The 26,240-nt window shown below is 39.3% G+C and overlaps 1 protein-coding gene across 25 annotated transcripts in view; it reads left to right on the top strand.

Annotated features, from left to right (window-relative positions):
• Window positions 1-26,240, top strand: part of ANKS1B (ankyrin repeat and sterile alpha motif domain containing 1B) — a 1,184,309-nt gene that overhangs the window by 748,361 nt on the left and 409,708 nt on the right. For 9 of the 25 annotated variants that reach the window (XM_029204291.1, XM_029204289.1, XM_029204287.1 and 6 more), the window contains exon 1: window positions 3,014-3,523. In XM_029204291.1, the coding sequence (XP_029060124.1) occupies window positions 3,320-3,523 (204 nt within the window). In that variant the 5' untranslated portion in view covers window positions 3,014-3,319. The other 16 variants (XM_029204271.1, XM_029204270.1, XM_029204269.1 and 13 more) reach the window with 5 other exon arrangements.

Below are 26,240 nucleotides of genomic sequence, written 5' to 3'. Positions count from 1 at the left end.
ACAAGGGTTCTTTCAGTGGTTTGGCTCATGAGAAAATACTTCAACAAAACCAGAAACAGCATGATTCAAGGTCTCATTCTTCTTCCTTCCTCTCCCTCACCACCTCCTCCTACCCCAGTTTCTCCCAATTCACTTCCCCACTGCATTAAAACCTTTCACCAACGTATGAGAATTACTGAGTTGAAACTGAATGATTGAATAGTTAAAAGAATAAAATTCAGTCAGTCTGTATAAAGATTTGTAAAGTGATTAGTAACCAGTATTCTCTCTGAGCTGTTTCTGTACAGCAGCCTGGAACTTGAAATAAGGTCTCTGTCTCTCTCTCTCTCTCTCATACTCTCATTCTCACTCTCACTCTCTCTCTCCTTCTCTCTTTCTTTTAAGAAATGAAAATCTCATGAAAGCCATTTCCAATGTCATGTGTTCATTCATTTAACAAAGGCAATTTAATGCCTAGAATGTGTGTAGCACTCTTCTAGGTACTTGGTCCCTGGTTTGCATCTTAGGAGATGAGATGAGATTTGAGGAGCTGGCCAATCAGCATATGCTTTACCAAACCAAAAAATTATTGTCATGTTTGCTCGATCTTTGTGTAGCTTATCCACCTACTCGTAGCTTAAAATGATCAAGAGGAACAATGTGGATGTGATCCTAGGAGAGGCTGTAATTGGCGCCTACCTTTAACTCCACCGTGTACCAGCTTTAGAGCTGGCCAAGGACAAATAGTGTCTTGCTATCAACTTCTCATATAGGTAATATTGAGCAACCTGAATTCCTTAAAACAGATTCCTAAACTGCTACAAACTTTTTGACCTTCTTAAGAGATCTAGAACCCAATTGTTTCTATTTAAAAACCTAGATATCTTCTTTAAATAAAAAATTCAGAGACTTGGGATAGACTTTAAAAAATTTAAATCTGAAACTAGGAAGATTTTATATAGTTTGGATTGTGAAATGAAAATTGCATTATTTGATTTAGCAGGTACATAAAGAATCCTTACTACTTTTAATATTAGCAAGACATATTCCTACATTCAAAAAATACATCTTGTACACAAATAACTATAATGTTAGACAAAAAATATTTGTTATAATAGTCTGTAAATGCCACTTAAAACATTCCTGTTAGGGGAACTAGAAAGGGTTTCATAAAGGAAATATCATCTGATCCAAAGCCAAAGAAGAGGCATAAATGTGGGGACATCATAAAAGAAACCCAAGTATGTTACAGGCTGCCATTAAAGACAAGCCAGTAATCCCACATGCTTGGAGCACTGGGGGAACGGAAATAAAATTAGAGGATTTGTAGAAATCATGAAGACCCCAAAATGTCATCAAAGGAGTTGGGAGTTTATTTTGAAGCCAACTGAAGGCATGCCAGAGTTTTTAAACAAGGAGTGATAATCAAAACTGTCTTAAAGAGATTATTGCGACATTCACGTATAAAGTAGATTTTTAAAAATCAGAGGTAAGAAGACAAACACAGAGGCCATAGTTGTATTACACCAGGTGGGCCTGAACTAAGAGAGCAAAATCACACTAGATGTCAGTTCCATAAATATGAAAGAGGAATTCAAATCAAGAAAATGGATGCAAGAGATACTACGATGAGGGATGAGTGGAACTTGGGAACTGATGTCAGCGGTGAGAAGGGGAGTGCAAGATGTTTTGCAGTTTAATATCTGTGTGCTAGGGAGGTTGACAATGTTCTTCAAAAGAGAAAGGAAACAAAGATAAGGTTTGGGGAAAGAAGGAAAGTCATGTTTCATTTATTCAATAAATATTTGCTGAGCACTTACTATGTGCCAGGACTATTCTGGGGGGGATGAGAGTTATCTTTAATTTTTAAAACACTTTATGTGTTAAAGGCAGTGTTCCCAGTCTGTGTGACTCCAAAGGCAGAGCTGGATTGAGTGAGTAGGAGTCAGCCAGGAAGTAAAATACCTTTCTAATAAATGGAGGCTTCTTGATAAGTAGTAAGAGCTCTGTTACAGGCAGTATTCAAGCCTAAATTGGATGATATTCTTCCAGGAACACTGTGACAAGGGATTCCTGCATTAAGAGAGAGGGTAGACTAACCTCTCTGCAAGTTCTCTCTCAATCTTAAGTAAGAGTCTATTCGTTCCATGATCTATTCCTATGGGTTCTATTATTAATCTCTGGTTTCTCTCAATTATTAAATAAATTAGTCTGTCTGCCATTCAGTAAAACTCACACATTTACATCTGTTATTCTTAAATTATTTTTGGTTAGGGCTCTTCTTCTTTATTAAAGAATTCTACCCAGTAATGTTACCTCTGTAGCTAATTTAGAATGTCAACCCTGGTAGACTGGGTTATAAATATCAGAGAGGAAAAGGATTTCTTGTGCCTAATAATATTTTTGTTTGGAAGAAGCCTCGCAAACGAGAAATGAATTATCTTGACTTCAAGATTGCGATGCAGTTTCTGTATTTTGCAGCAATTCAAGAAGAAAAAAAAAATACCTCAGAGTGGTTCATTTTGATACAGCAAGGTAAAGAAAGAGAATAATTGTTCTCCAAACATTGTAAAGCTTTAGATCAGAAACATTTATCTGTGCTGCATTTAGAAAAAAAGAAAGGGAAGGAAAGGAAAGAAGAGCAAAAAGGGAACCTGTCAGGAGCTCCCCTATAAGCTATAGTTAAAGCTTTGCATTTCCTGGTGTTTCTTTTGAAACGTAAAATTCCACAACAAATAGCTCTGTAACGTGTAACCCGTATGAAAATTCAATTCAGATTTAAGCACTTTGGTTTGCTTTTGAATCTTGCTATTTTCTGCATTTGTTTTGACTGCTCTCATCATTCAAGATTGACGGTTGGATGGGTGTGTAGGAGGAAGCAGCAGCAGCAGGCTTACAGCTTGCAGACAAAAAAAATCTGCCTTATCTGATGGCTATTATTGAAAATGCGAGGTGTAGCCTGGGCTGGGTAATGAAGGGGAGCGAGCGAGGGGGAGCAAGGAGCATGGAGCTGCATACTGATGAGTGTAGGAGTACTTGATAAAAAGAATTCTGGCTGCTGGCCGTGCACTGCTCATTGTGGAGTACTCCAACAATCACACAGAACGCAGACCAGCCCAAGCCGACAGCTTGATATGCCTTCTTCTGCTGCCTGGTTTTGGGGGCTGTGTGACGTACTGGTCGGTAGTAAAGATTAATATGTAAGAAATGTGGAGCTAGGATCAAGTCATACTCCACAGCCTGCCTGGCAAACTATGTTTTACTTCTGACTTTGCTCTCTCGCTGAGAACGTTAATCTGTCAAGCTGGCGGGCTCCTTTGATAGCAACTTTCCCAGGAGCATGATGTGGCAATGCCACCTCTCAGCCCAGGACTACCGCTATTACCCCGTGGACGGCTACTCCCTGCTTAAACGCTTCCCTCTTCATCCTCTTACAGGACCCAGATGCCCTGTCCAAACAGTGGGACAATGGTTGGAAAGCATTGGGCTACCTCAGTACGAGAACCACCTGATGGCTAATGGATTTGACAATGTGCAGTTTATGGTAAGATGCTCTCTGTGGCCACGGAGCTGCCTTTTGTCTGTCTTTGCTTCTTATGTGTCTTACACGGCTCAGAGGCAGCCTGATTTGCACCAAAACCGGTCAATTTTATATACGTAACCGCATTAGAAAATCGGATGCCCTTAGGACTGAACTTACTGTGTAACATATAGGCACTTGCTGAGAAATGAGATCTATGTGCATCCATATACATGTGTATTATATGAATGAACCGGTGAGAGTACTATTTATAGGCAGTGAAAGAAGATTAACATTTATCTTCTCCCTGTCATTCTTTGTGTGATTTTTATAGATTTGTAATCTCAGAAGACCCAGTTAGATTATAGAACTCTTCAGTTAATTCTAGATTCCTAACACATATTATTTCATTTGCGCATCAGCGTTTAGTAATTAATTAGACAATTTGTTATGTTTACGGTGTGCAGGTCATTTTTTTTCCTGGTAATTGTTCAATAAGCAGTTTAAATTGTGTGGGTGACCTTTAGTTCGTTAGCAAACTGATTCAAATGTTCTATTATAGACAGCTTTCACTTACTTCACATGCTGATTGAAGAGCAATGAGGTATTGTTTATTACTTTATGTAGAAAACAAACACTTCCATCAATTAACTGTCAATATCTAGAAAGAGAGGCTGATGGACTAAGTACATTCATGTACTTCTGAATACTGGTCTGCCTGCAATCTAAACGTGGTATGTGCAAACTTCCCACTGCGACGAATATAGGTGAGAAAGGAGGATGGGGAAACGTGCAGACCCATAATACAGCTTTCTGATAATTCACATACCTCCCCCAGTGCTCATCAGTTTCCCTTGTTAAGCTACGTCACAGTCCTTATTAGCTTTCTTTGCTTTTAAGGTCCCATCACACATATTACTGATCCCTAAATTTAGACAGAGCTACATAACATAGGCATGTAGCACAAAATGGCTTGCAGAAACAATTAATAGCTATTTCTAAATAAAATGCTGGGCTGACACCTGAAGCCTATTAGTAACAAAATTGATAACACAGTACTGAGAGCTAGGCATGTCTTTTTATTTCCATTAGAGATTATTTTCTCCAAGCTTGACTTGACTATTGTAGATTTGAAAATTATTCAGACTGTTAAACTTCTGCTGCTTCTCCAAAAATGTGTGCCCCATGAGCTTTTCCTTTTAAAGCTGCATAAATGTAGTAAGACATATGAGCTCTATGTAATTGTATCCATAGAACTCTTTATGAAGCTGTTTTTATAATGAGACCTACAGCTACTGTTATTTTTCTCATGTTTAAGAATACTGTCACAGATTAGACAGATATTGTGGGTATTAAAATAGGGGAAAAGTGAAATTGCTTCAATTGCTATAAGAGTCTTAGGACAGACTGAGCAGAATTAGGACAGACTTAGGACACTAAACAGGTGACACTAAGAATTAGAGGAACCATCGAGTAGAATGGAAGTCTTCTCATTGTCGTTATATTTACTGCGCATTTGGATAAGTCTTTATTCTTTCTCCTTATCTCTACTTGAAATAAGACTCTCTCATTCCCACTCCTCAAACCTGTGTCCAAATTTATTCTGGTCCCATGAGAAGTTAGGTAGGTCTTTGGATTCTCTGGATTGTCTGCTTGGAAAATTTTAATTCACCATAACTTTCCTCTGAATGTTAAACACTTTTGAGTAAATATAATACCTTTTTGAAAGCCCAATGCAAAGGTTAACCAAACATGTTTCCAATAAGTATTTGGAGATCGGAAAAAACATTCATGAATGAAATATGTATAAGCACTCCAAAATGTATCCAGGAGGCAAAAAATCCTGGACATATGTGACAAAACCAAGGTCTGATCTTCTCCATAGATTATTGTCTTTATTTTTAAAATTCCAATTATTGTATATAATTATTCAGAAATTAAGAAAACATGGTTAATTCAGAATAATCAAATACTTTCACTTATAATCAAATACTGTTCACCATTTATAATCAAATACTGTTCACCACTTATTTGCTGCTTGTATCATAAAAAAATCAATTTCTTTGTCTATAAAAATTATTTATTGATCTCCATAATCTAATTTATTTAATTATGAACTTAGTTAAAGTACACTAATATGATCAGCCAACTTTAAGAAATAGATTTCATTAATGGTGAAAAAAATCTGTTGGACTTGCTTAATCTGCACTCAGTATCATATTCTAGCTTTTGTTTTTCTTGAACCACATTCTGACCTGCATTTATTCATTCTGTTGCCTAAGCAACAAGCACCACACTCCTATTAACTATGATGTAGTGCAGGTCTTATTAGCTTTTTAGAACAAGACAGTAGAGACATCAAAAGGATATAATTAATGTTGGTTGAAATATCATAATACATCCATGCATTGATATATTTTATTTAGGAAACATTCTCAAGAGTTAATGTTTCATTTAATCAATATTCCATTCATGAATATGAGTTTCAAAGGGTTCACATAAGTAACTTTCAAAGTATTTACTGAAAGCTTTACAAATTTTTTTTGTTAACTCTGTTCTATGTACTCTTACACATAAACACAATATATGGATGATTTATCCACATGGCTATGATTAACTTTAATAAAGATTTCTTACATCAATTTCTAGGCATGGTTAGAAAAGAAGGACCCCCATTTATTTTAAAATATTTATCAATCATTGCTTCTCCTTTGGGCTCTTAACACTTATTCTTGATTTTATTGATGTGTCAATTTTTTAAAAATATCTGAAAGTCAGAATTCCAAACTTTTTCTTTATGTAACTGGTCATGGTTTGCAGAATAGTTTTGTACACAGTATTGACATTTATGTAGCCTTAAAAATGTAAAATAAATGGAAATTGGTACGAAGAATAGCTACAAAAGTACATCTGGTCACCTAAGACTTTGGAAAAGTCAGATCTATGTTGCAATCAAAAGTCTGAAACTTCAACACAGAAACCCTTCGTCTAAAGACTTATCAAAGCCCCACTCTACCTGTTCATTCCCTCTGATGTCATATATCATCAGCTCCTGTCTAGTTAGACATGTCTACCTGCTACTCACTAGCCTCTGGGAATGCCACCATGGTCCTCTGACATCCCACCTGTTTTCCCCAACTTTGCCACATGTAGAATGTGTCTGTTTCAACATTACCTTTTTTCTTTTCACTAAGGAGTTTAAGTATGAAGTGATTATTGTACAAAATGCCCATGATGATTTACTTTCTTATTATATATGTTTCGATCATCATGTCTTTTCCTAGTCTGATGACTGCTTCCTAAAATTTGTCTCAAACTATTAATATCTATTCTTGTCTTGATCTGCTCATTTGTACTCTCCCTCAACCCTCACAGCTATTTCCTTTCCTTCCCCTCTGTCTTTTATCCTCTAAGATCTAACTCCGTTTCTACCCAGTTTGTATAGCTTTTCTTAAGGACTCCAGTCCTTAGCAGCCTCTCTTTTCTCTGATCTCATATAGTGGTTGTATTTGGCATGAAAAATAACATTTGGCATGCCATGATTCACTGTCTAGAATTAGGAGTTAAGTTTTCACTTGTATATATCTTGTCTCCCCAACTAGACTGGAAGCACTTCAAGTCCAAGTTCTGTGTATTCAATTTCCTTGCCTTTCTCACACTCCTAGCATAATGTTGTGTACGTAGAAATCTCCCCATAAAAACTGGATGCACAGCAGATTATTGTAGATGGACCTCTGGCCTCATTTTTAAACTGGAAGCCTTGTTTTGCCAGTGGGAACGTAGAGCATTAGTACCCTTCTTTCATTCATGCAACAAACACTCCTTAAACATTTTCAATATGCTAAGGACAGTGTTAATTACTAGGGATATAACAGTAAACAATATATCACCTTTGACCTCAAGCAGGTTACAGTATTGCTCTCAGACATATCATATGATTTACATACACAATGCATACACATTCCTTCATGTGCTCACACACACACGTGTATACACACACTACATCATGGGGATCTTGCCCCTCATCCTACTGTATAATCACCATCCTTCAGCATATTACTTACCAGCAATTGTTTTTTCAGAAGCAAATTACAGTAGGCAATGGAAGAGGTAAAATCTATCATAGCATGGAGTAATGGAAAATAAAGATACCAATAACATCAAAACACTGGCAGTGTTATGGTAGATTTGTAGTCCAAAGACTGTATTAAGAAGTGTATATTACTTGGAAAACTGACCCATAGCCTCACCATGTTCTAGCTAACAGTCATATTTGTAAACTCTAATCAAAAGGGGGGAAGAATGAAATTATACCAACTTATTTTTTTTAGCATCTCCTGTGTTTTCTAGCAATTGCCGTCTAGGTTGACTTGGGGTGCTTTAACCACTGTTAAACTGTTCAAAATGTGCACAGAGTAAGATATAAAAATAATACCTGGAGCCCTACGTGAATTAGCATTTTTGTACACTTGGGTAGGTAATATTCATAAAGAACTTAGTGAAGGTCAAAGTGAGTACTGCCTATTAGACATTGAAGTGGAGTCACAGAGCTCTAGGAAGTCATCCATTTGAACCAAAGATTTGAGCAAGATTGATCTTTTAGTATTTAATTGAAACTTTTTTCATTTTTGTGGTACATTTTACATGTTAATAGACTTACTTCTTTTCTCCTCTTATTAATAACTTTTCTGTAATAAGAGCCACATTTGCAGTTGACCTGATAAAAATGACCTTTTGAGTATCTTAGCAGCATATCATGATCCAAGTAGGAAGCTAAACTTGTGAAGCAGAAAAATAAATTGTCCCTAAAGGGTAAGACTAATAACCCCCATGATGTTTTCCTGTTTCAAATATTGTTTAAGAAAATGTTATAAAATTACTGAGATTTAGAGGCATAAGAGAAATATACCTGTCACACTCCCTACGCCTTCCTTCTGAAACAGGCTAGGCTCTGAGTTGAGTAGGTGGCTTTATATTGAAAGTGCAGCTATAATTTTCTAAACTCATTTAGGCCAGTAGTTACACACCCACTTTAGAAAAAAAAATCTTTTTTTTTCAACAACTGGCATTTAAAATCTGTTGGTAACCAACAGGCAAAGCCAGGAGGGAGTCATTCTTTATCTAGACAACAGCTTAATTACAGGTATAACAGGCAACAGCCTCACAGTGGCGTGAGAGACAACTGAAGTAAGACTTCTCGCGCCCACTGTCTCACTTCTGTATGATTCGGTTTACTCACCTGTAAAATCAATGTAATGAGAGGTCCAGGAGAAATGTTCTCTGGACTTGTTATTTAATATTTTGAGCTCTTTAAAAATGCAGGGTACGATACTGGTGCTGGCAGAGCTATTAATTGTTCTTGTAGCTCTCATTAGCCTTGGAAGATTGCTTGTGCGGCAGAAAACTCAGAAATGAGGGCATGTGCAGGCATGGCCATCTGAGAAGGATGAATGGCCTTCAGAAAAAACAGTAGCCACAATTCTAATCTGGTGACACGAAGGACAAAAGAGCCTTTTCTTCCACCTGCAAGTTACTCTGTTTACATATTTAAGCATTAAAATATGCTGCCCCATTTTCTAATAATTCAGTACTATAGCTACCATCCCTAACTAATGCTCAATGAAATGGCCTTTAATTTAGTCATGTACCATATTTGGTACATGTAATTTGATATCCAGTATTGAATCAAATGACCAGATCTCTGGGATGAGGAATTTACTTCATGAATTTAAAAACTTGCTAAAACTGCTGAATTACAGACTAATTTTAAGAAATCCAGCCACAATCATTTTTCATTGCTTGAGAAATGGACAGATTTCTCAAACAGTGGCAATGACCTCCGTTGTCTCATTTCCAGTCACGTCCTTTACTTCTGTAACCCAGCCTGCGTCCCAGCCCTTCCACTCAGTTTGTTCTCTTTTAAGTCAGCTGTAACCTGTTTCTTGATAAATTACCACCCCCACCCCTTTCTCTTCTCACTTCATTTCTCTTTGGCATCTTTCAATGTCTGATTCTCACTGTCTGCTCCCTATTGGTATTTATTCCCTCACTGACCTTTCCAGTCACTCCTGTTCCCCTAATCCTCCTCCTGCCTCTAAAGGTGGGTGGTGCTCAACTTGTCCATACATCGGGGAGATCATTGGTTCTCATAGATCCGTAGCTGCCCCTACTCTTCACCTCTTTCTACCTGGCATCCAATACCGTCTAGCTACTCAGTAAACATTTCCATATACATGTATGTGTACCACACATTTAGCACAGACCTTGCATAGAATAAATGTCCAACAAGTGTTAAATGTTACTGCAGAGTGATTACTCCAAGGTGATCTTTCTAAAGCACACATTTGCTTTAGCACTACTCTGCTTAAAATCTTTCAATGACTCTCAATTCCCTAAGGGACATTATATTTACACAATTCTTAATATGGCTTTCATATTCAGGAAATGACCTTTATGACCTTCCTGACCCAAATTTCCAGCCTCATCTGTTATCATTTCCTCTCTTTACTGTTGTCTAGAACTGCTTTTTTCTTTCATTGCCTGGCCTTTGCACATGCTGTCGTCTCTGCTGAGAATGATCTTCCTTCCCCTCTTAATTCCTTTTACCCTTTAGTTCTTAGCCTAGTTGTCACTTCTTTTAACTGTCACTTCTTCCCTGACCTTCCACGTATGGGTTAGGAGCCCTTCCTCCCCACCTTGCTGCACCGTATCACCAGTTTACTTGTCCAGCTACCCCACCACCTCCGCCCCACACAAACACTAGAACAGGACTCAGTAAACTTGTTTCTATAAAGGGCCGGATAGTAAATATTTTAGGTTTTGAAAGACATATGGTCTCTGTTTCAACTATTCAACACTTCAGTTGTATTATGAAAGTGACCATAGACAATACACAAATAAATGGGTGTGTTCAAATATAACTTTATTTACAAAAAAAACAGGAAGATCTAGTCAATAGGCCATCATTTGCTGCTACCTTGCACTTGATTTAGAAATATGATTTGAGAGTTAGAAATATGCTTTGATCCTCTATATCTCCAGGTACAACCCCTGGCTTACACATGTAAACACAGTAAATGTTTAATGAATGGAGGAAGGATGAAGGAAAGGAAGAAAGGAGAAAGTGAGGAAGGAATCAGGCAGGTGGCTCCAGCAAGGTTCCTGAAAGCCTGTTTGGTTTACAGAGAACCCAGCCAATAGCTGAGGAAATTCAGAGCAAGATCCAGCCTTCAGGAGTCTGACAAGAGCAAAGAGGGTGTTTTTGCTCTTATCAGTCAGACTGGAGTATATTTTCAGCAAGGGAACTGTACAGGCATAGGAACTAGAAAAACACAGCTGCAGAGGAAGCCTGTTATTCCCTCTGTTTGGAATTCCTTTCTCTTCCTTCTTCACCTCACTGTGCAGCATTGTTCGTGATTGAGCTTAAGCGTCACTTCCTCCAGGAAGTATTCCCTAATGCCATTCTGTCATCTGGCTTACAGGACTGCCCCTTCTCTGTGCACTCCTGGCATCCTTTTCTTAGCCTAAGGTAGGCCTTATTATATTTCATTGCAATTATGTTATCTGTTCAGATGTCTGCCTTCCGCCCTAGAAAGTGAGATCCTTAGAGACAGAGAGTGGATCTTATTTATCTTTGTATTCCTAAAGCCTGGTGTAAAGTAGCTTCTCAATAAATATTGATCGGATGGCATTGTTAAGTCTTATTTAGTTTCATATAAATTATCCCATGTAATTCTCACCATATCCCTATCAGTAAGTATTAGTACCCCCATACTAATAACGAAGATAATGAGACTCAAAAAGTTTTTAAAATTCCCCAGCAGCACCTAGATTTTAAAACTAAACTGCTTTGACTTAGAAGTTCCCGCTCAATTCACTAAAACCACACTGTTTCATCATTCCTCCCTTCGTTCACTCAGCAAATGTCTACAGAGCCCCTGTTAGATTGCAGACACTGAACAGGATATGTGCCCTGCCCTCCAAGCCCTCCTGGTTTGTCGTACTTCTGGTCCTCTGAGGGACCTCTTTATCTTACTTCTCCTTACTTTTCTACCTCCTCCGCACGACTTCTCAAGAGGACCTCTGTTTTTCCAAGACCAGAACTCTCACTGCCAAATACATACCTTCATGTTTTGTGTGATTTCCCTCCTACCTAACATAGCCTATCTCCTCCTGATTCCCTGTTCAAGAAAGACTCATTCCCTAAGACCCTGGTCTTTCTCCTCGCTCTGTGGAGACTTCCTCTACTGATCTGGACCCTGCCCAGCTCTTCAGCTTCACCTTTCACCTCTTTTAAACTCTGGGTGTGTTGAATTATTATAGTCTTACAATTGTGCCTCACTTGCTCACAAGTCCGTGTCTTTGCACACACTGTTCTCTGCCCAGAACAATACCTTCTTGCACACTCATTTTTAGCCTGGGTAACTCTTATTTCAAAATGTGGCTCAGGGTTTCATTCCTTAAAGGGGACCCTTTAAGACAAATTATTTGGTATTGCTCGAGTATTCTTCAGTGGCCTCTCATGGCACCCTGCTTATCATCCAGGGCTGAATTATCTGCTTCTTTACCTAACTTCTTCCCCTGAGAGAAAAAACAGTGTCTGGTTCAGTGTTACTTTCCCAGTCACTGGCACATAACTGGTCCTTGTATGAATTTGCTGGGGCTGCCGTAATACAGCACCACAAACTGGATAGCATCAACTACAGGAATATACTGTCTCACAGTTCCTGAGGCTGGAAGTCTGAGATGTCAGCACGTGTCAGCAGGGTTGGGTTGAGAGCTCTGAGGGGAGCATCTGTTCCGTGCCTCTCTCCTTGGCTTGGAGATGGCTGTCTTCTCCCCATATTTTCATGTTGTCTTCCCTCTGTGTGTGTCCGTGTCCAAATTTCCTCTTCTTTTAAGGACACCAGTCATACTGCATTCGGGTCCACCCTAATGACCTAATTTTAACTAGATTATCTCTGCTGTCTTCAGATAAAGTCACATTCTGATGTACTGGGAGGTTAAGACTTCAATGTATGAATTTGAGGGAAGGACACAATCTAACCAATAGCAGTCCTCAATAAGAATGTGTGCATATGCATCCTCCGTTTATTATCCCTCACATTGCCAGGCACAGCCCATAATGGTTATTCAGTAGATATTTGCTTAATTGAATCAAAGTCAATCTACTTGAGGTTTACATGAAATTTAAAATGTGTAAAGGATCTGATATTACTCTTTCATCAATGATAAATGCAATCTTCCTGATAGCTTATAGTTTTGCATGCATGGATAATCATATACATGGTCACACTTCTAGTTAATAGGAGAACTAGCAAGGCCAGAACCAAGATATTCCTACCTCTCTAGCCATGCACTCTTTCCATTTTACTTTGCAGCCTCTGTTGACCCCTAAATAAATCACATCTACAAGAAATATTCATTTGTTTGCCATCCTTATAGTTGATATCTATCTGATAGAGACACCCCAAAGGAATAGATGATTAAATAAGTAGTATTTTATAGGAAGGAAAGAAAATTTAACCAATTTAATATTACAACTACTATTTATCAAGAACTTGTTATATACTTTTTTCCATATATTGTATTTCCCTCTCCCACAAATGTTATAAAGTATATAGTGTTATTCCAGTTTTACAAATGACAAAAGTTAGTTATTGAGAGATTAAATATCTGGCCCAAAGCACTCATGATTCAAACCCAGGTCAATTTGAGTCCAAAGGGAAAACATTTTCAATAAGAGTTGCTCGGGCAACATATGTGGGCGAACTCAGAAAATATGGGTTCTGGAGAAACAAAAGTAGCATAAGCACTTTTTGTTCTTAGGGGGGGAAATGATGATTCAGAGGAGAACCAAGAAGAGAGGTAAGAGAGAAGAAAAACCTTGCCTCACGCAAAGAGTAGGCAGTCTAGACTAAGGAAACTTACTGCTACACACAGGGTCATAAAAATAAAGGTATACCTGCAGGTCAAGTCTGTCCTCAGACCATGAGACCTTCTGAGTGGCAGTCATTCCATGCATGCAAGAGACGCTGCATTAAACAGGAGCAATGTTCATGGAAGATATGTTTTGCCCTTGAGTATAATCCTTTCTAAGGTGTAATGAGTATGATTATAAATGGCTACAAATTCTTATCCACAAGAAGACTCAAGCTGGAGAGACATAGTAACAACATCTTACAGGTCATTGCTCACATGTCCCCGACTTCCTAATCTGATCTGTGTGTACCATACACATCATAGACGTTGGGAACTATTCTTGCATTTAAGAGCATATGATCTAAAAGAGTATTGAGAAGAAAGAGACCCGTGGCTCTACTTATAAATTATAGAAGCATATTAGGAGGAGAGAAAAATGCAATGAATTATTAACATAGGCTTCTGAATATCAGGTCATTGATTTCTGCCCTTGAGTCCACAGAATTAAATTTCAGATGGTTAAACTTTTACCTTCTGTCAGACTGAGAAAAAATGATTAAGATTCATATCCAAAGCATTGTGGAACATCTTGGGTTTATAAGCCAATGTCTGTTTAGATGGCTGGCAGAGTTGTCCTTCCAGAGTTTTGAAGGAGATCTTAGACTTAGGAAGCCTAGAATCTAAAATATCTCAAGTTTTTCTTTGACAGGAGTTATACTGCTCATTTTTTTAATCAGAAAGAGGCATCCCCATGAAGAAGGAGCTGAGCATTTGGTATTCGTCAGGCCTACATAGCTATATAACCCATCCAGTTGTCAGCTCAGAAAAGGTGAACAGAAACATGCAGGTTGGCCAACACCTACTTCATAAATCCCTCACAAGGAAGCACACAAAAGGCCATTCATACCAGTTCAATCATTTAAAAACCGCTGAATGAATAACAGTGAGGTTCTTTTGGTGGGAAATGAGATGAAGGGAATGTTATATAGTTTAAAAAATGTAATGCACTTACTTCCTGGTAAGTAGTTATGATGTAGCAGAAATGAAAATACCATATTAAATTCTCATCATACTTCATAGTCTTTAAAACTCTTACATATATATTATCTCAATTAATGGGAGAGACAAAATAAATTCTACTTTCAGTTCTAGCATAAATGGTGTGACAGTGGGTAAACCTTTTTCTCTGCAATCTCTGAACAAGCTCAGATATAAACTGATTTTTTTTTTCAAAACCCTCCGTCAATGCTTTGTCTTCTCTAGATGCTTCTCCTGCTTACTATTCTTCCATTCACAGCCAAGCTTCTCATAAGAAATGTCTACACTTCCTGGCTTTGCCTTCTACTCAATACAGTCAGGCCTCAATACAGTTAGCCTCTGTCAGCATCCTGAAATTATTTTTAAGCAGTGACTAATGAACTACTAATTGCCAAATACAATATACTCTTTCCAGGCCTTATTTACTTCATATTTCTGTGGTCTTTGTTTCTGCCGACCACTCTTTTCCTCCTTGGCATCTCCTGCCCCAGCAACCACCCCTCCTCTGGCTCCTTTGTAGATTCCCCCTGCCTCTGCCTGTTCCCTAGGGTTCAGCCCTTTCCCTTTTCTCTTCTCACTCCACACATTCACCTTAGGTGACTCCACTTACTAACAAAGGCAAATGTTTTCTACTTCCTATATTGTACTGAGCCCTCAGAGTATCTAAAAGTGGAATGATCTTTCCCCCAAAACTTGTCCCACAAAAAGAGCGATCAATTGGATAGATTGATGATGAGAGATGAAGTGAGATGAGGCTAGAAACGTAACCCCTGGATGTGACAACATAGAGACCACTGAGAACTTGACAAGAGCATGTTCTGTGGAGTAAAAGGCACAGAAGCCATATTGCATTGGATTGAAGAAGTGGTAGAGTAGACAACTCTTGAAAGAAGTTTTGCTGAGCATGGAACACAGAAATAAGCAAGTAGCTAAAGAGTGATTTGGGTGTCAAAGGGAGGATTTTTTAAACAGGAGAGACTAAAGTCACGTTTGGCTACTAAATTGAATGATCAGATAGAAAGGGAGCTATTGATACTGGAGAAGAAAGAAGGATTGACTGAATGAATAAAAGTGAGAGGTGTTGGGATCCAGAGACAAATGGAAGAATTGTCTTTGATGGGGACATTCCTATTGTAATAGGAGGGAAGACAGAGATAATGGGTACTATAATGATTTGTATATAAGATGATGAGAATATAGAGGTATGTTCCCTCCAATGGTTTCTAATATTTTCTAGCAAATTATGACACATTGGTGTGGAAGATTTGAAGGTAGAGAAGATATTAAAGAGTAATTTCAAAAAGTGGGAAAGAGAATTTACAAGGAAAACGGAGTAGAATTACAGGGTCATGTTGAGGGCTTGTTTGAGATTTGTAATCATTATGCTCAATAGGAATTGGAAAGACAACTGTGCTCTAAGCTACAGAATTGCTTTCATACTTTGACTCCTTCTACGTGGTGTGAGACTGTGCATTAGTCATTTAACCTCCATGGGCATCAGTTTCCCAAATGCAAACAGGAGACAGCACTGCCTGGTTCACAGGACTGTGGTGAGAAGTAGCTTAAGGCTACTTAAGGCTAGCTGCGTGCTTTCAGTAGGCAATGAATCATGATGGTGACAAGGGTGCCTGTTCCATTTAGCTGGCAAGCCACTTTGGAATTACTGACAGCACAGTGATGCTCAGAAATTGCCAAAAGGCCTCATTGCTCTTGCCCTCCTAATACACTGGATACAAAGGAAACGCTTCTGTGAATTATGCTAGGAACACCGAAATACCCACAACCAACCTATCTCAGTGACCTTATGTTGAATAACTCTAAAGGATGTCGGAAAGTTATGTCATTGTAATTCACACTTACTCATCACAGACCTTGATTAATCAACTGCACGTACACTCGAAGAACTGAGCCTTTCAGGTTTAATGGCCACGCAGTAGTGTATGCCAATGGCAGAGTACGATGGGACTTCCAAGGAGCTAGATTGCGTTTAGTGCTTTCCTTAAGAAACATACTCAAGGACACCCACCTGCTCACAGCAATAAAATGTTCCCTTAATTATGGTTGATCAAATTGTGATAATTAATTTTTATGAGAATATTTGAATACTCTAGAGTCGTGTAGCTTTGTTCTCAAGGATAACTAACCTAAACTTGCATCCAGACTATAAAGTACATTAACAAATACTATGAAGTGTATTAACCAATGCAGACTTTGAAGACTGTAGCATTTTACAATATAAATTTATGTTTCAGATATGCATCTTTTATCCTTTAACATGTGTTGACAAACTAAAGTGGAAAGTAAATGAGCATTTGTGAAGGAGATCCCAGGAACACCTTTCTGAATGGATTCCTGGGAGATTTATCCATTCATTCCTAAGGAAACACCTATTGAGTACCAAATATACTCATCAAACTGTGCTAATTGTGGTAGAGACTACAGAGAGGCATACTTACAAGCTCCTGTTAAAGATACCACAGTCTACTCAGGGAGCTAAGACTAACACACTTAACAGCTAAATAGCAATACACATTCAAATAGCGATAAAGGACAAATGTTTTCACAGCATAGAACGCAACTGTGGGAGAAATGAGTGTTAGAATCTGTGAATCTCTCTAAGTCTTGAGAAGGAAGAGATGTTGATGAGCTGGGGTGATCAGGGAAGACTCTCTGGAGGAAGTAGGCTTGGGCAGAATTGTGTAAACAGTGAAAATGGGACCAATGATATAAGATTGAATGGAATCATGAACAAAGGTGGTGAGACTGCAAAATGCATATAGTGTTTAAAGAACAAAAGAGATACTGATCTGGCAACCGTCCTAGGGATCATTCAGCGTCTCTATGAATTAAAGCATTACCTACCTTGTGAAATCGTGGTTCAGATGCTACACATGCACCATATGGAAAGACAGCTTAATGATCCATTGCTGTGCCCAGATAGGCTCACCCAGATGGCAGCACACACGTGCACATCACACATACAGATAGCAAGGGAGGACGAGCATGGAAACATCTGTCTGACTGATTTGCCTTCTATTTCCAGATAATGCTGAAGAAAACGAAGTTACTTGAGTTACATTAGGTGTTTCTCCAAATAAGCCCATCTTTCTGAGGGTGAGCATACTGTCTCAAAGCCAATAGCAAATGTTTTTTAGTAGTTTCATATCATCTGGAATATCCTCATATCCTCCAAAACTAAATTTATTCACCTGTTACATCCTTTGCTTCTTCAAAGATATTCACAGCTCTCAGTTACCAATATCTAAAGAAATCATCCTCACTTTCACGTTGGAATCATGACCACTGCCAAAAACACCTGTGACCTCCTCATTTCCAAAACTCAGCTTATTTGAAATGTTCCAAGAATTCAAGGGAGGAGACATTTGCTTAGCTGCCACTTTCATGTGAAGATATTATGCTAGGGCTCCTAAATATAAAACTTGACAATAATAATAATAATAAAGCTTGTATAATGCTTATATTCAGGCACTGTTCTAAGTATTTCATATAAACTATTTTAATTCTGCTGAAATGAATAACATACCCATTCCCTCCTCTCATGAAGCTTACAATCTACTGGAGAAACAAGCATGAAAACAGACAAATTCCTTTAACACTGTAACTGATTGGAACTTTAATTCAGAGTATAGTGGAGGCCCTCAAAATGAGTAACTCAGTAAAGGTTCCATAGAAGAGGTCAAGTTTATACTAACTCTTAACGGACTGGGAAAATTCACAGCCTGACAAAGGCTAAGTGATAGAGCAGCCTTTCAGGCAAGTGGAACAGCATGTAATTATCATGGAAGCACAAAGAGGGATATCTAGTGGTGTCTGGCTCCAGTTGGCGAGCAGGGGGCAAAACCAAAAAGAGGTAACACACATAAAACCAGAGAGGTCAACATGGGCCGGATGGGGAAGAGACCATTTTTATTCCACTCCAACTTGGATGTACAGGGACCTCTCTGTGTAACTGAGGATGATGTGTTCATTTCTTTCTGTCTTTTGGTGCATGTGAGTATCTGCTTTCCTTCTCCCCCTGCACCCTCAGCGCTCGTCGTTTGGAGTGCCTTAAGGAAAGGTCACTGCAGGGTCTTCTCCCTGTTACCCTACAGGACCGCCCAGTGAGCACTCAATGGCTAATCATCAGCCTGTCGTTGTAGGTGCTTATCTATGCTGCCTGGCAAGGCCATGTCCAGGGATGGTAATTACATTGGCGTCAGTGGCGACTTCTGGTGTCAGAGATCCCACTGAAAAGCATGTTACTGATACTAATTCAGAAGACCGTCCTCTAGCTCAGGGAAAACAGTGCACTTTAAAAGCTTTAATCAGAGTTCACCCCATTTCAATAGCAGTCTTCAGAGCCGAAGTCTAAATACTAAAAATTAAGGCTCCTCTGCTTCCTGTTACCCCACAACCAAGACAACCACAGCACTAACTAGGGTCTTCCTCCCTTGTGTCCTAGAGAGCACTCTTGGAAATGAAAAAGAGGAAGAGGTTTAACAAATGGATGAGTGGATGTCCGTGACTGGTTAATTATTTGATTTATTACCTCACCCTCTTCCAGAAGATGGTTTACGATAGACATGAGGACAATTTAAACAACTACACAGCAGCAAGGGAATCCAGACAGTAGGACTGACAGAAGGGAACACACATTTTAAAAGATTTTTCGAAGTAATACATATATATATATATTAAAGATCAAAACAAATGTACAAGTAAAACGTAAATGCAAACCATTTCCTACCCTCTTAGCCCCACTCCTGGCCCCGCTCTCCAGAAGCGGACACCTTAAATGTTTCTATACTTAGTCTTCCGGGAGGTTATCTCCATGTGATATGCATATGCCCTTATTTCTGGCCCCTCAGCTTTAGATATCATTAACTGACATCTTGATATAAGAGATGAGTATTTAGCTCACTTATACCATCATCTCTTCTCTCTCCTATGTGCCCTCATTCCCAATATATTTGCAGATCAAATCATAGCCCACAAAGTCAGATGCTCTGAAATACCACTTCTTTTTATGTTTTAAATCAACTTAGTTTTGACTCCATGCCAGTGCCAGCATGAAATTCCACTGTCATCAGTATTGTCTCTATTGTCACCACATATACTAGAGACCCAAGTGTGGCCAGGAAAATGGGGGAAGAAGCTGTGCTCTCTGGTGGCCCCTGCTGAAGCCCTCTCCTGTTGTCCAAGCTTGCAGCAGTACGTTGGAGTCCAGTATTTCTTCACCTCCATGCCACTTGTGGGTATGGAAATGCTTATCAGCTCCTACTCCAACCGTGATGAGGTTGGACGTCATGATGACAGCCAGGAAACATACCATTCATGCAGTTATCTCAGCTAGAAACATGAGAGCTATTCTAGAACTTACCTTTCATTTATTTCTAATAATTGTTTCCTTTTTCCTGTCTAATCATTGTTTCCTTTTTCCTGATTGCTTTTCCATTCTCTTGCATTTCTGCCTTTATTTGTCCTTGGGTTTTCCACAGTTTCCATCATACTGTTTATTTTTTGGACCTCCTTTTTCCCAGGAACACCTCGCCAAGTCTTCCTGTCCCAAGCTGCACTCATTCTGTGGGACTGCCTCATGTTCATCATTCTGGGATTCTCTTCATTGCACCTCTGAATTCAATCCACTGTTTCTTGGTTGTTTCCCTCTCTCTCGATTTGATTTCTCATATTGCTGGAGCATGCACTCAAATAACTGTTTAAAAAAGAAATAACTGAGAAATAACCTTTTAAAAAAGAAAAAACTGAGAGGTGAACTTTTAAGCCCTTGTGAATCTAAAAATGTCTAGGTCCTGCCCCCATGGCTGATTAATATTGTGGTTTAGTATGCAGTTCAAGACTGAATCTGATTTTTCTCAGAGCTTGGCAGGCGTTGCTCCTTTCTCTTGTAGCATTCGATGTGGTTGTGGAGAGGTCTGATCTGGTCCCTTTTCAGATGACCTTTTTCCCTCTCTGGAAATTTTCAGGATCTTCTTTTTATCCTTGGTGTCCTGATGTGACGAACCTGTGTCTAAGTGGGTGTCTTTTTCATCTGTTCAACACTTTTTAGGCACTTTAAATATAAAGTGGGACATCCTCTTCCATTATTTCTTTGATTATTCCTATTCCTTCATCTTCTCTCTTGCCTTTTTGTAAACTCCTGTTAGCCAAATACTGGATTTCCTCAACCATTTCTCAATGTCTCTTATCCTTTCTCTCATATTTACCATCTCTTTCTATTTTTATCTTATATTCTAAGAGGCTGAGTTCAATCTTTAAATTGATTTTTTAAAATTTTGGCAATAATATGTTTAACTTCCCAAAGCCCTTTCTTCTTCTCTATTACTTTTTCATGGCACTCTTTTCTTTTTCCTTATATGTAACATCGTTTTGAACCTGTCAGGGGATACCAGTTTGAGGTTAGTTGTTTTTATTTTGAAATTCTCTTCTTGGAATTATCTCTAGAGTTAGTTTTTCTATTGTGCTTTGTTTTTAATTTGATCTTTCTCAGTCATACTATATACTCCATCCATGACCGGTAGTTTATGGTTTTCCGTTCACATTTCAGGAAGAGGCAATGGAAAGGCAAACTGGAAGCTCTGTGTACATAGACACATATTTTTTGACTTCCAGGCTTCACTTTGTAGTGAGGAGGGTGTCCCTATAATAAGCAGCATGTCCCAAATACCACCACACTAACTGCTCTAGCTCTCCCCAGAAAGGTTTTTTAGATGCCTTCAGAGAATAAGCGACTATTTTCTTTCTGGCCTGAGGGATAAATGCCTGACGTAAGTGTGTGTGTGTGTGTGTGTGTGTGTGTGTGTGTGTGAGTGAGAGAGAGAGAGAGAGAGAATGTGCATTGGGGTAGGAAGGCAATTGTTCCAAACGTAGACCTTTGGTTTTTCCCCACTTTCTGCCCATTCCCCAAACTCTTCCTTCGTCCTTCCTTCCTTCTCTCAGGTTGAAACCTCTGGGGTTCCAGTGGGTGACTTGGGCTCCTTTTTTTTAAATTAATTTTTATTGGAGTATAGTTGCTTTCCAATGTTATGTTAGCTTCTACTGCACAGCAGAATGAATTAGCCATACATATACATATATCCCCTCCTTTTTGGATTTCCCTCCCATTTAGGACACCACAGTGCATTAAGTAGTTTTCTGTGCTATACAGTATGTTCCCCTCAGTTGTCTATTTTATACATAGTATCAATAGTGTATATCTGTCAATCCCAATCTCCCAATTCCTCCCACCCCACCCCTTTCCCCCTGGGTATCCATACGTTTGTTCTCTACCCCTGTGTCTCTATTTCTGCTTTGCAGATAAGGTCAGCCATACCATTTTTCTAGATTCCACATATATGCGTTAATATACAATATTTGTTTTCCTCTTTATAACTTACTTCACTCTGTATGACACTCTGTAGGTCCATCCACATCTCTGCAGATGACCCAATTTTGTTCCTTTTTATAGCTGGGTGATATTCCATTGTATATATGTTCCACATCTTTTCTATCCATTCCTCTGTCGATGGACATTGAGGTTGCTTCCATGTCCTGGCTGTTGTAAATAGTGCTGCTATGAACACTGGGGTGCATGTGTCTTTTTGAATTATGGTTTTCTCAGGGTATATGCCCAGTAGTGGAATTACTAGTTCATATAGTAGTTCTATTTTTAGTGTTTTAAGGAACTTCCATACTGTTCTCCATAGTGGCTGTATCAATTTACATTCCCACCAACAGTGCAAGAGGGTTCCCTTTTCTCCACACCCTCTCCAGCGTTTATTGTTTGTAGATTTTTTGATGATGGCCATTCTGACCGGTGTGAGGTGATATCTCATTGTAGTTTTGATTTGCATTTCTCTAGTAACTAGTGATGTTGAGCATCTTTTCATGTGTTTGTTGACCGTCTGTATGTCTTCTTTGGATAAATGTCGATTTAGGTCATCCATTGGGCTTGTTTTTTGATTCTGGGAATCCCCCACGCTAAAGCTACCTCCATCTCACTGCACCATCCACTGCTTTCCCAGGCTTTTTCTGACTTCTGGAGACTTATTGAGACCTCTCATACTCATATAGCTTTTTGCCAGTTATCTTCATTGTTGTGAGATCAAGACATTTTTATTCCTTTTCCAGATCTTCACTGGGATCTAAGAGGAAAAAAGATAAACTAGCGGCCTCAGTACACATCTTAAAATGGAAGCCAGGGTCACAGTCACATGTTCCTACTTTATTCATTAAATGGTACCAAGTGAGGAAAGAGCAGTTGCCTCTAAAAAGTAGTAATAATATCATCCAGCCACAGTGCCTAAAGGAGCCCAGGTATTTCTACCATAGAGAAGTACCACAGTGTGATGATTAAAAGGGTAGACTCTGCCTAGATTCAAATACCAGCCCTGAGACTTGTAAGCTATCTTACCTTGGGTAAGTTTCTTAATGTCTCTGTGCTTCAGTTTCCACATATGGAAAGAGGCATGATAATAACTGCATACTAACCCCACAGGGTTAAGATAAGATTTGTGAGTCCAGGTACGTAAAGCACTTGGAACAGCAAGCTCCAGTGTTAGTCGTCATCATTGCTATTATTGTCCCAACGTCAGGACAGGGAGACATGGAGAAGCAGAGTCTCTGCAGCAATTTGACATCCTTCTTCTAAGATAGTAAAGGTAGCCTGGAGCAAATTGACTTTTAGGCATCTCTCATTACACCACAACGTTTCTAGCTGTTCTTGCCTTGGAGTCCTGAAGGAGGTGATGACACACTCAACTCAGAAAATATCGATGGACTGCTGTAAGCATTATTGTGGGCATGGAATATTATTTTTGCAGCAACATCTTGAACTAAGGGGAGAGAAGAGAAACGAACGAGAGGTTATGAGGCCGACAGCACTGTGACTGTGTAGGAGAGGAAATGAGTAAATATCATAGAAGGCTTTGTTAAAAGCACAGATGGAGAAGTTATTTGAAGGAAAGGGATGCTTCCCAATTTTGTCCTGAAAGAGCTACAACTAAAAATTGCTATGGCACATGTACTCAGGTGCATATTATCATGATACCATCTACTTAGGAGACATGAAAAACTGAAATAAATACACAAAGAAAACATAACAATGCTCAGTTTTTTGGGGTTTTTTTTAACATCTTTATTGGAGTATAATTGCTTTACAATGGTGTGTTAGTTTCTGCCTTATAACAAAGTGAATCAGCTATACATATACATACATCCCCATATCTCCTCACTCTTGCATCTCCCTCCCTCCCACCCTCCCTATCCCACCCCTCTAGGTGGTCACAAAGCACCAGCTTATCTCCCTGTGCTATGTGGCTGCTTCCCACTAGCTAGCTATTTTACATTTGGCAGTGTATATCTGTCCATGCCATTCTCTCACTTTGTCCCAGCTTACCCTTCCCCCTCCCCATATCCTCAAGTCCATTCTCTGCATCTGCGTCTTTATTCCTGTCCTGCCCCTAAGTTCTTCAGAACCTTTTTTTTTTTTTTTTTTAGTTTCCATATATATGTGTTAGCATACTGTATTTGTTTTTCTGTCTCTGACTTACTTCACTCTGTATGACAGACTATACAATGGAATATCACTCAACCATAAAAAGAAATGAAATTGAGTTATTTGTAGTGAGGTAGATGGACCTAGAGTCTGTCATACAGAGTGAAGTAAGACAATGCTCAGTTTTCAAGGAATTTTAGCTTAAACTTCAGCCCCAAGTCCTCTTTGAAATACCATTCCTCAGCCTCGAACAATGATTTTTAAAAATAGAGCTACCTGACCTGCTCTGAGTGGCCGCTTCATGTGCTTTATTTCACTTGATCCCCGCAACATCTTTCTGAGGTAGACGTTAATAACTCTGTTGTAGTAGATGAGCAAACTAAGGCTCCGAGAAGATAAGTGACACACACCAATTTTCAAGCCCAGGTACATTATCATTACTTTTATTTTTATATATATTATTATTTTTAAGTTCTAACACCCCCTTTTCTCTGCCACTACACTTGTTTCCTTCCACCACTCACCTTTGAAATAAAATAACCTCTTCTGGGTTTTATACCTAACTTCACCCCTCAAACGTTCACTATATTTTATATATATATATATATATAAAATTCTGCATTACTTTTTCTAAGTCTTTCTTCCTATTTCTTCCTCCTAGTTCATTTATTTAATGAAAGTGATTTCTGTTTGCCAGTGCACCTTCCCTTTGAGCCACCTGTTCTGTCCTCTGAGGACTCCTCACCTGGCTTCTTTCTCCCCAGCTTTCACCTGAGTGCCCCCCTCTCCCTCATTCTGCAGCCTCCAGAGAGGCCCACATTTCACCTCCTCCTCCCAGCCCCAGCACGAGTTGCAGTTCCATTCTTGCTTCCCACCAACATTTTCTGTTGCTATGGAAACCAAGAGGCAGTTCTGGAAGGAGGGGGAGTCTTGGAGCGCAGTCACTGCTGGCCTTGGAGTGGGAGGGAGATGGTAGGCAGCTGGGGTAGGGGGAGGAGGAGAAGAAGAGAGTCTAGAGAACTCAGGATCCTAACCCAACCAGTTCCTGATGGAGAAAGGGACTTCTCCACTCCCTCCATGAGAGAAAGGGAAGGCATGGGGAGAGCAGCCCAGTGCCAGGCTGGCTTAGCAGCTGCATCTTTCGGATGGTTGAACAGAAGGAGACTGAGTGGGCAGCCCCCTGTGGTGATGGAGCCCAGTTCCCAGGCTGCTTGTAATCTGTCCTTAATTTGCCACTGAGGAAGTTAACTTTCTGTAGGTAGCTAAGGAAAAGGAAAGCTCAGGGGATCCATCATCACAGAATATAAGTATGCTTCCATTATAAATGAAGCAACAGGATAACTTACAGTCTCAGAAGATGATGAGACAGGAAGAAATGGTCTGTATCTAATGAAAAGTTTAAGCTAGAAACTAGGAAGAAAAGCTTTACAGGAATCTTTGTTCTGCAAAAACAGCTGAGACAAAGTACAGAGCATTTTCACTGAAGATAATTTAGTCCATGGCTTTAAGAAATTTATTATTTGAGCTTGGCAAAAGCCTGGGACCCTCAAATTTCATCATATAATTTAAAGGGTAAGGCTTCAGTGTGTACTGTGCAATCAGTTTTGTACCAAAGGGGAGAAATGACTGAGAACTGGAATCAAAAAGTGGTAAGGTAGAAGCGGGAGTGAATTTACCTTACTCAGCATTAAGTAAGTTAAGAAAGCCAAACTAAAGGGACTCATGAAATCTCATACAATATAATCACTCATTCTTTAAACCAAAGAATTTGGTTTGTTTGTTGGGGGTTTATTGTGTGTCAGGGACTGTACTAGACCCTGGCGATTGGGAGAGCAGGTGGGGAAGCAGAAGGAAGCATAAAACGAAGATCAATGAGCAACGGGCCCCTGGTTTTCTGGATCTCCCAGCTGAGTGGAAGAGACAGACTCATAAACAAATTGTTACAATGCAACATAGCTGGTTTTCAGCACAGCTGCCCTCCAAATGCTGGGGAACATAATGAAAGTCTTGCTTAACTCTCACTGTGGGAATCAGGGATGATTTCACAGAAGCGGTCTCTGAATCAGTCCTTAAAGGATGAGTTGAAGGTGCTAGCAGAAGCCCAGGAAGAATGTCTGGGCAGAAGAGACAGCGTGAAGAAGGCTTGAAGACATGACAGTGACAGTGGGCAGCACGTGCAGAAATATAGGGATATCGCTGGAGGCTCAGTGTGTGTGTGTCAGGAACAGGAGAGGCAGGAAAGGAGGTTAAAAAGATAAATTAGGACCGGATCACCAGTCCATAGAATGC

The sequence above is a fragment of the Monodon monoceros genome, unplaced genomic scaffold (genome assembly GCF_005190385.1).
Source record: "Monodon monoceros isolate NGI ecotype Baffin Bay Population unplaced genomic scaffold, NGI_Narwhal_1 Super_Scaffold_6, whole genome shotgun sequence".
NCBI lineage: Eukaryota > Metazoa > Chordata > Mammalia > Artiodactyla > Monodontidae > Monodon > Monodon monoceros.
The sequence above is the reverse complement of the archived record's forward strand: the minus strand, read 5'-3'. Positions and strand labels throughout refer to the sequence as shown.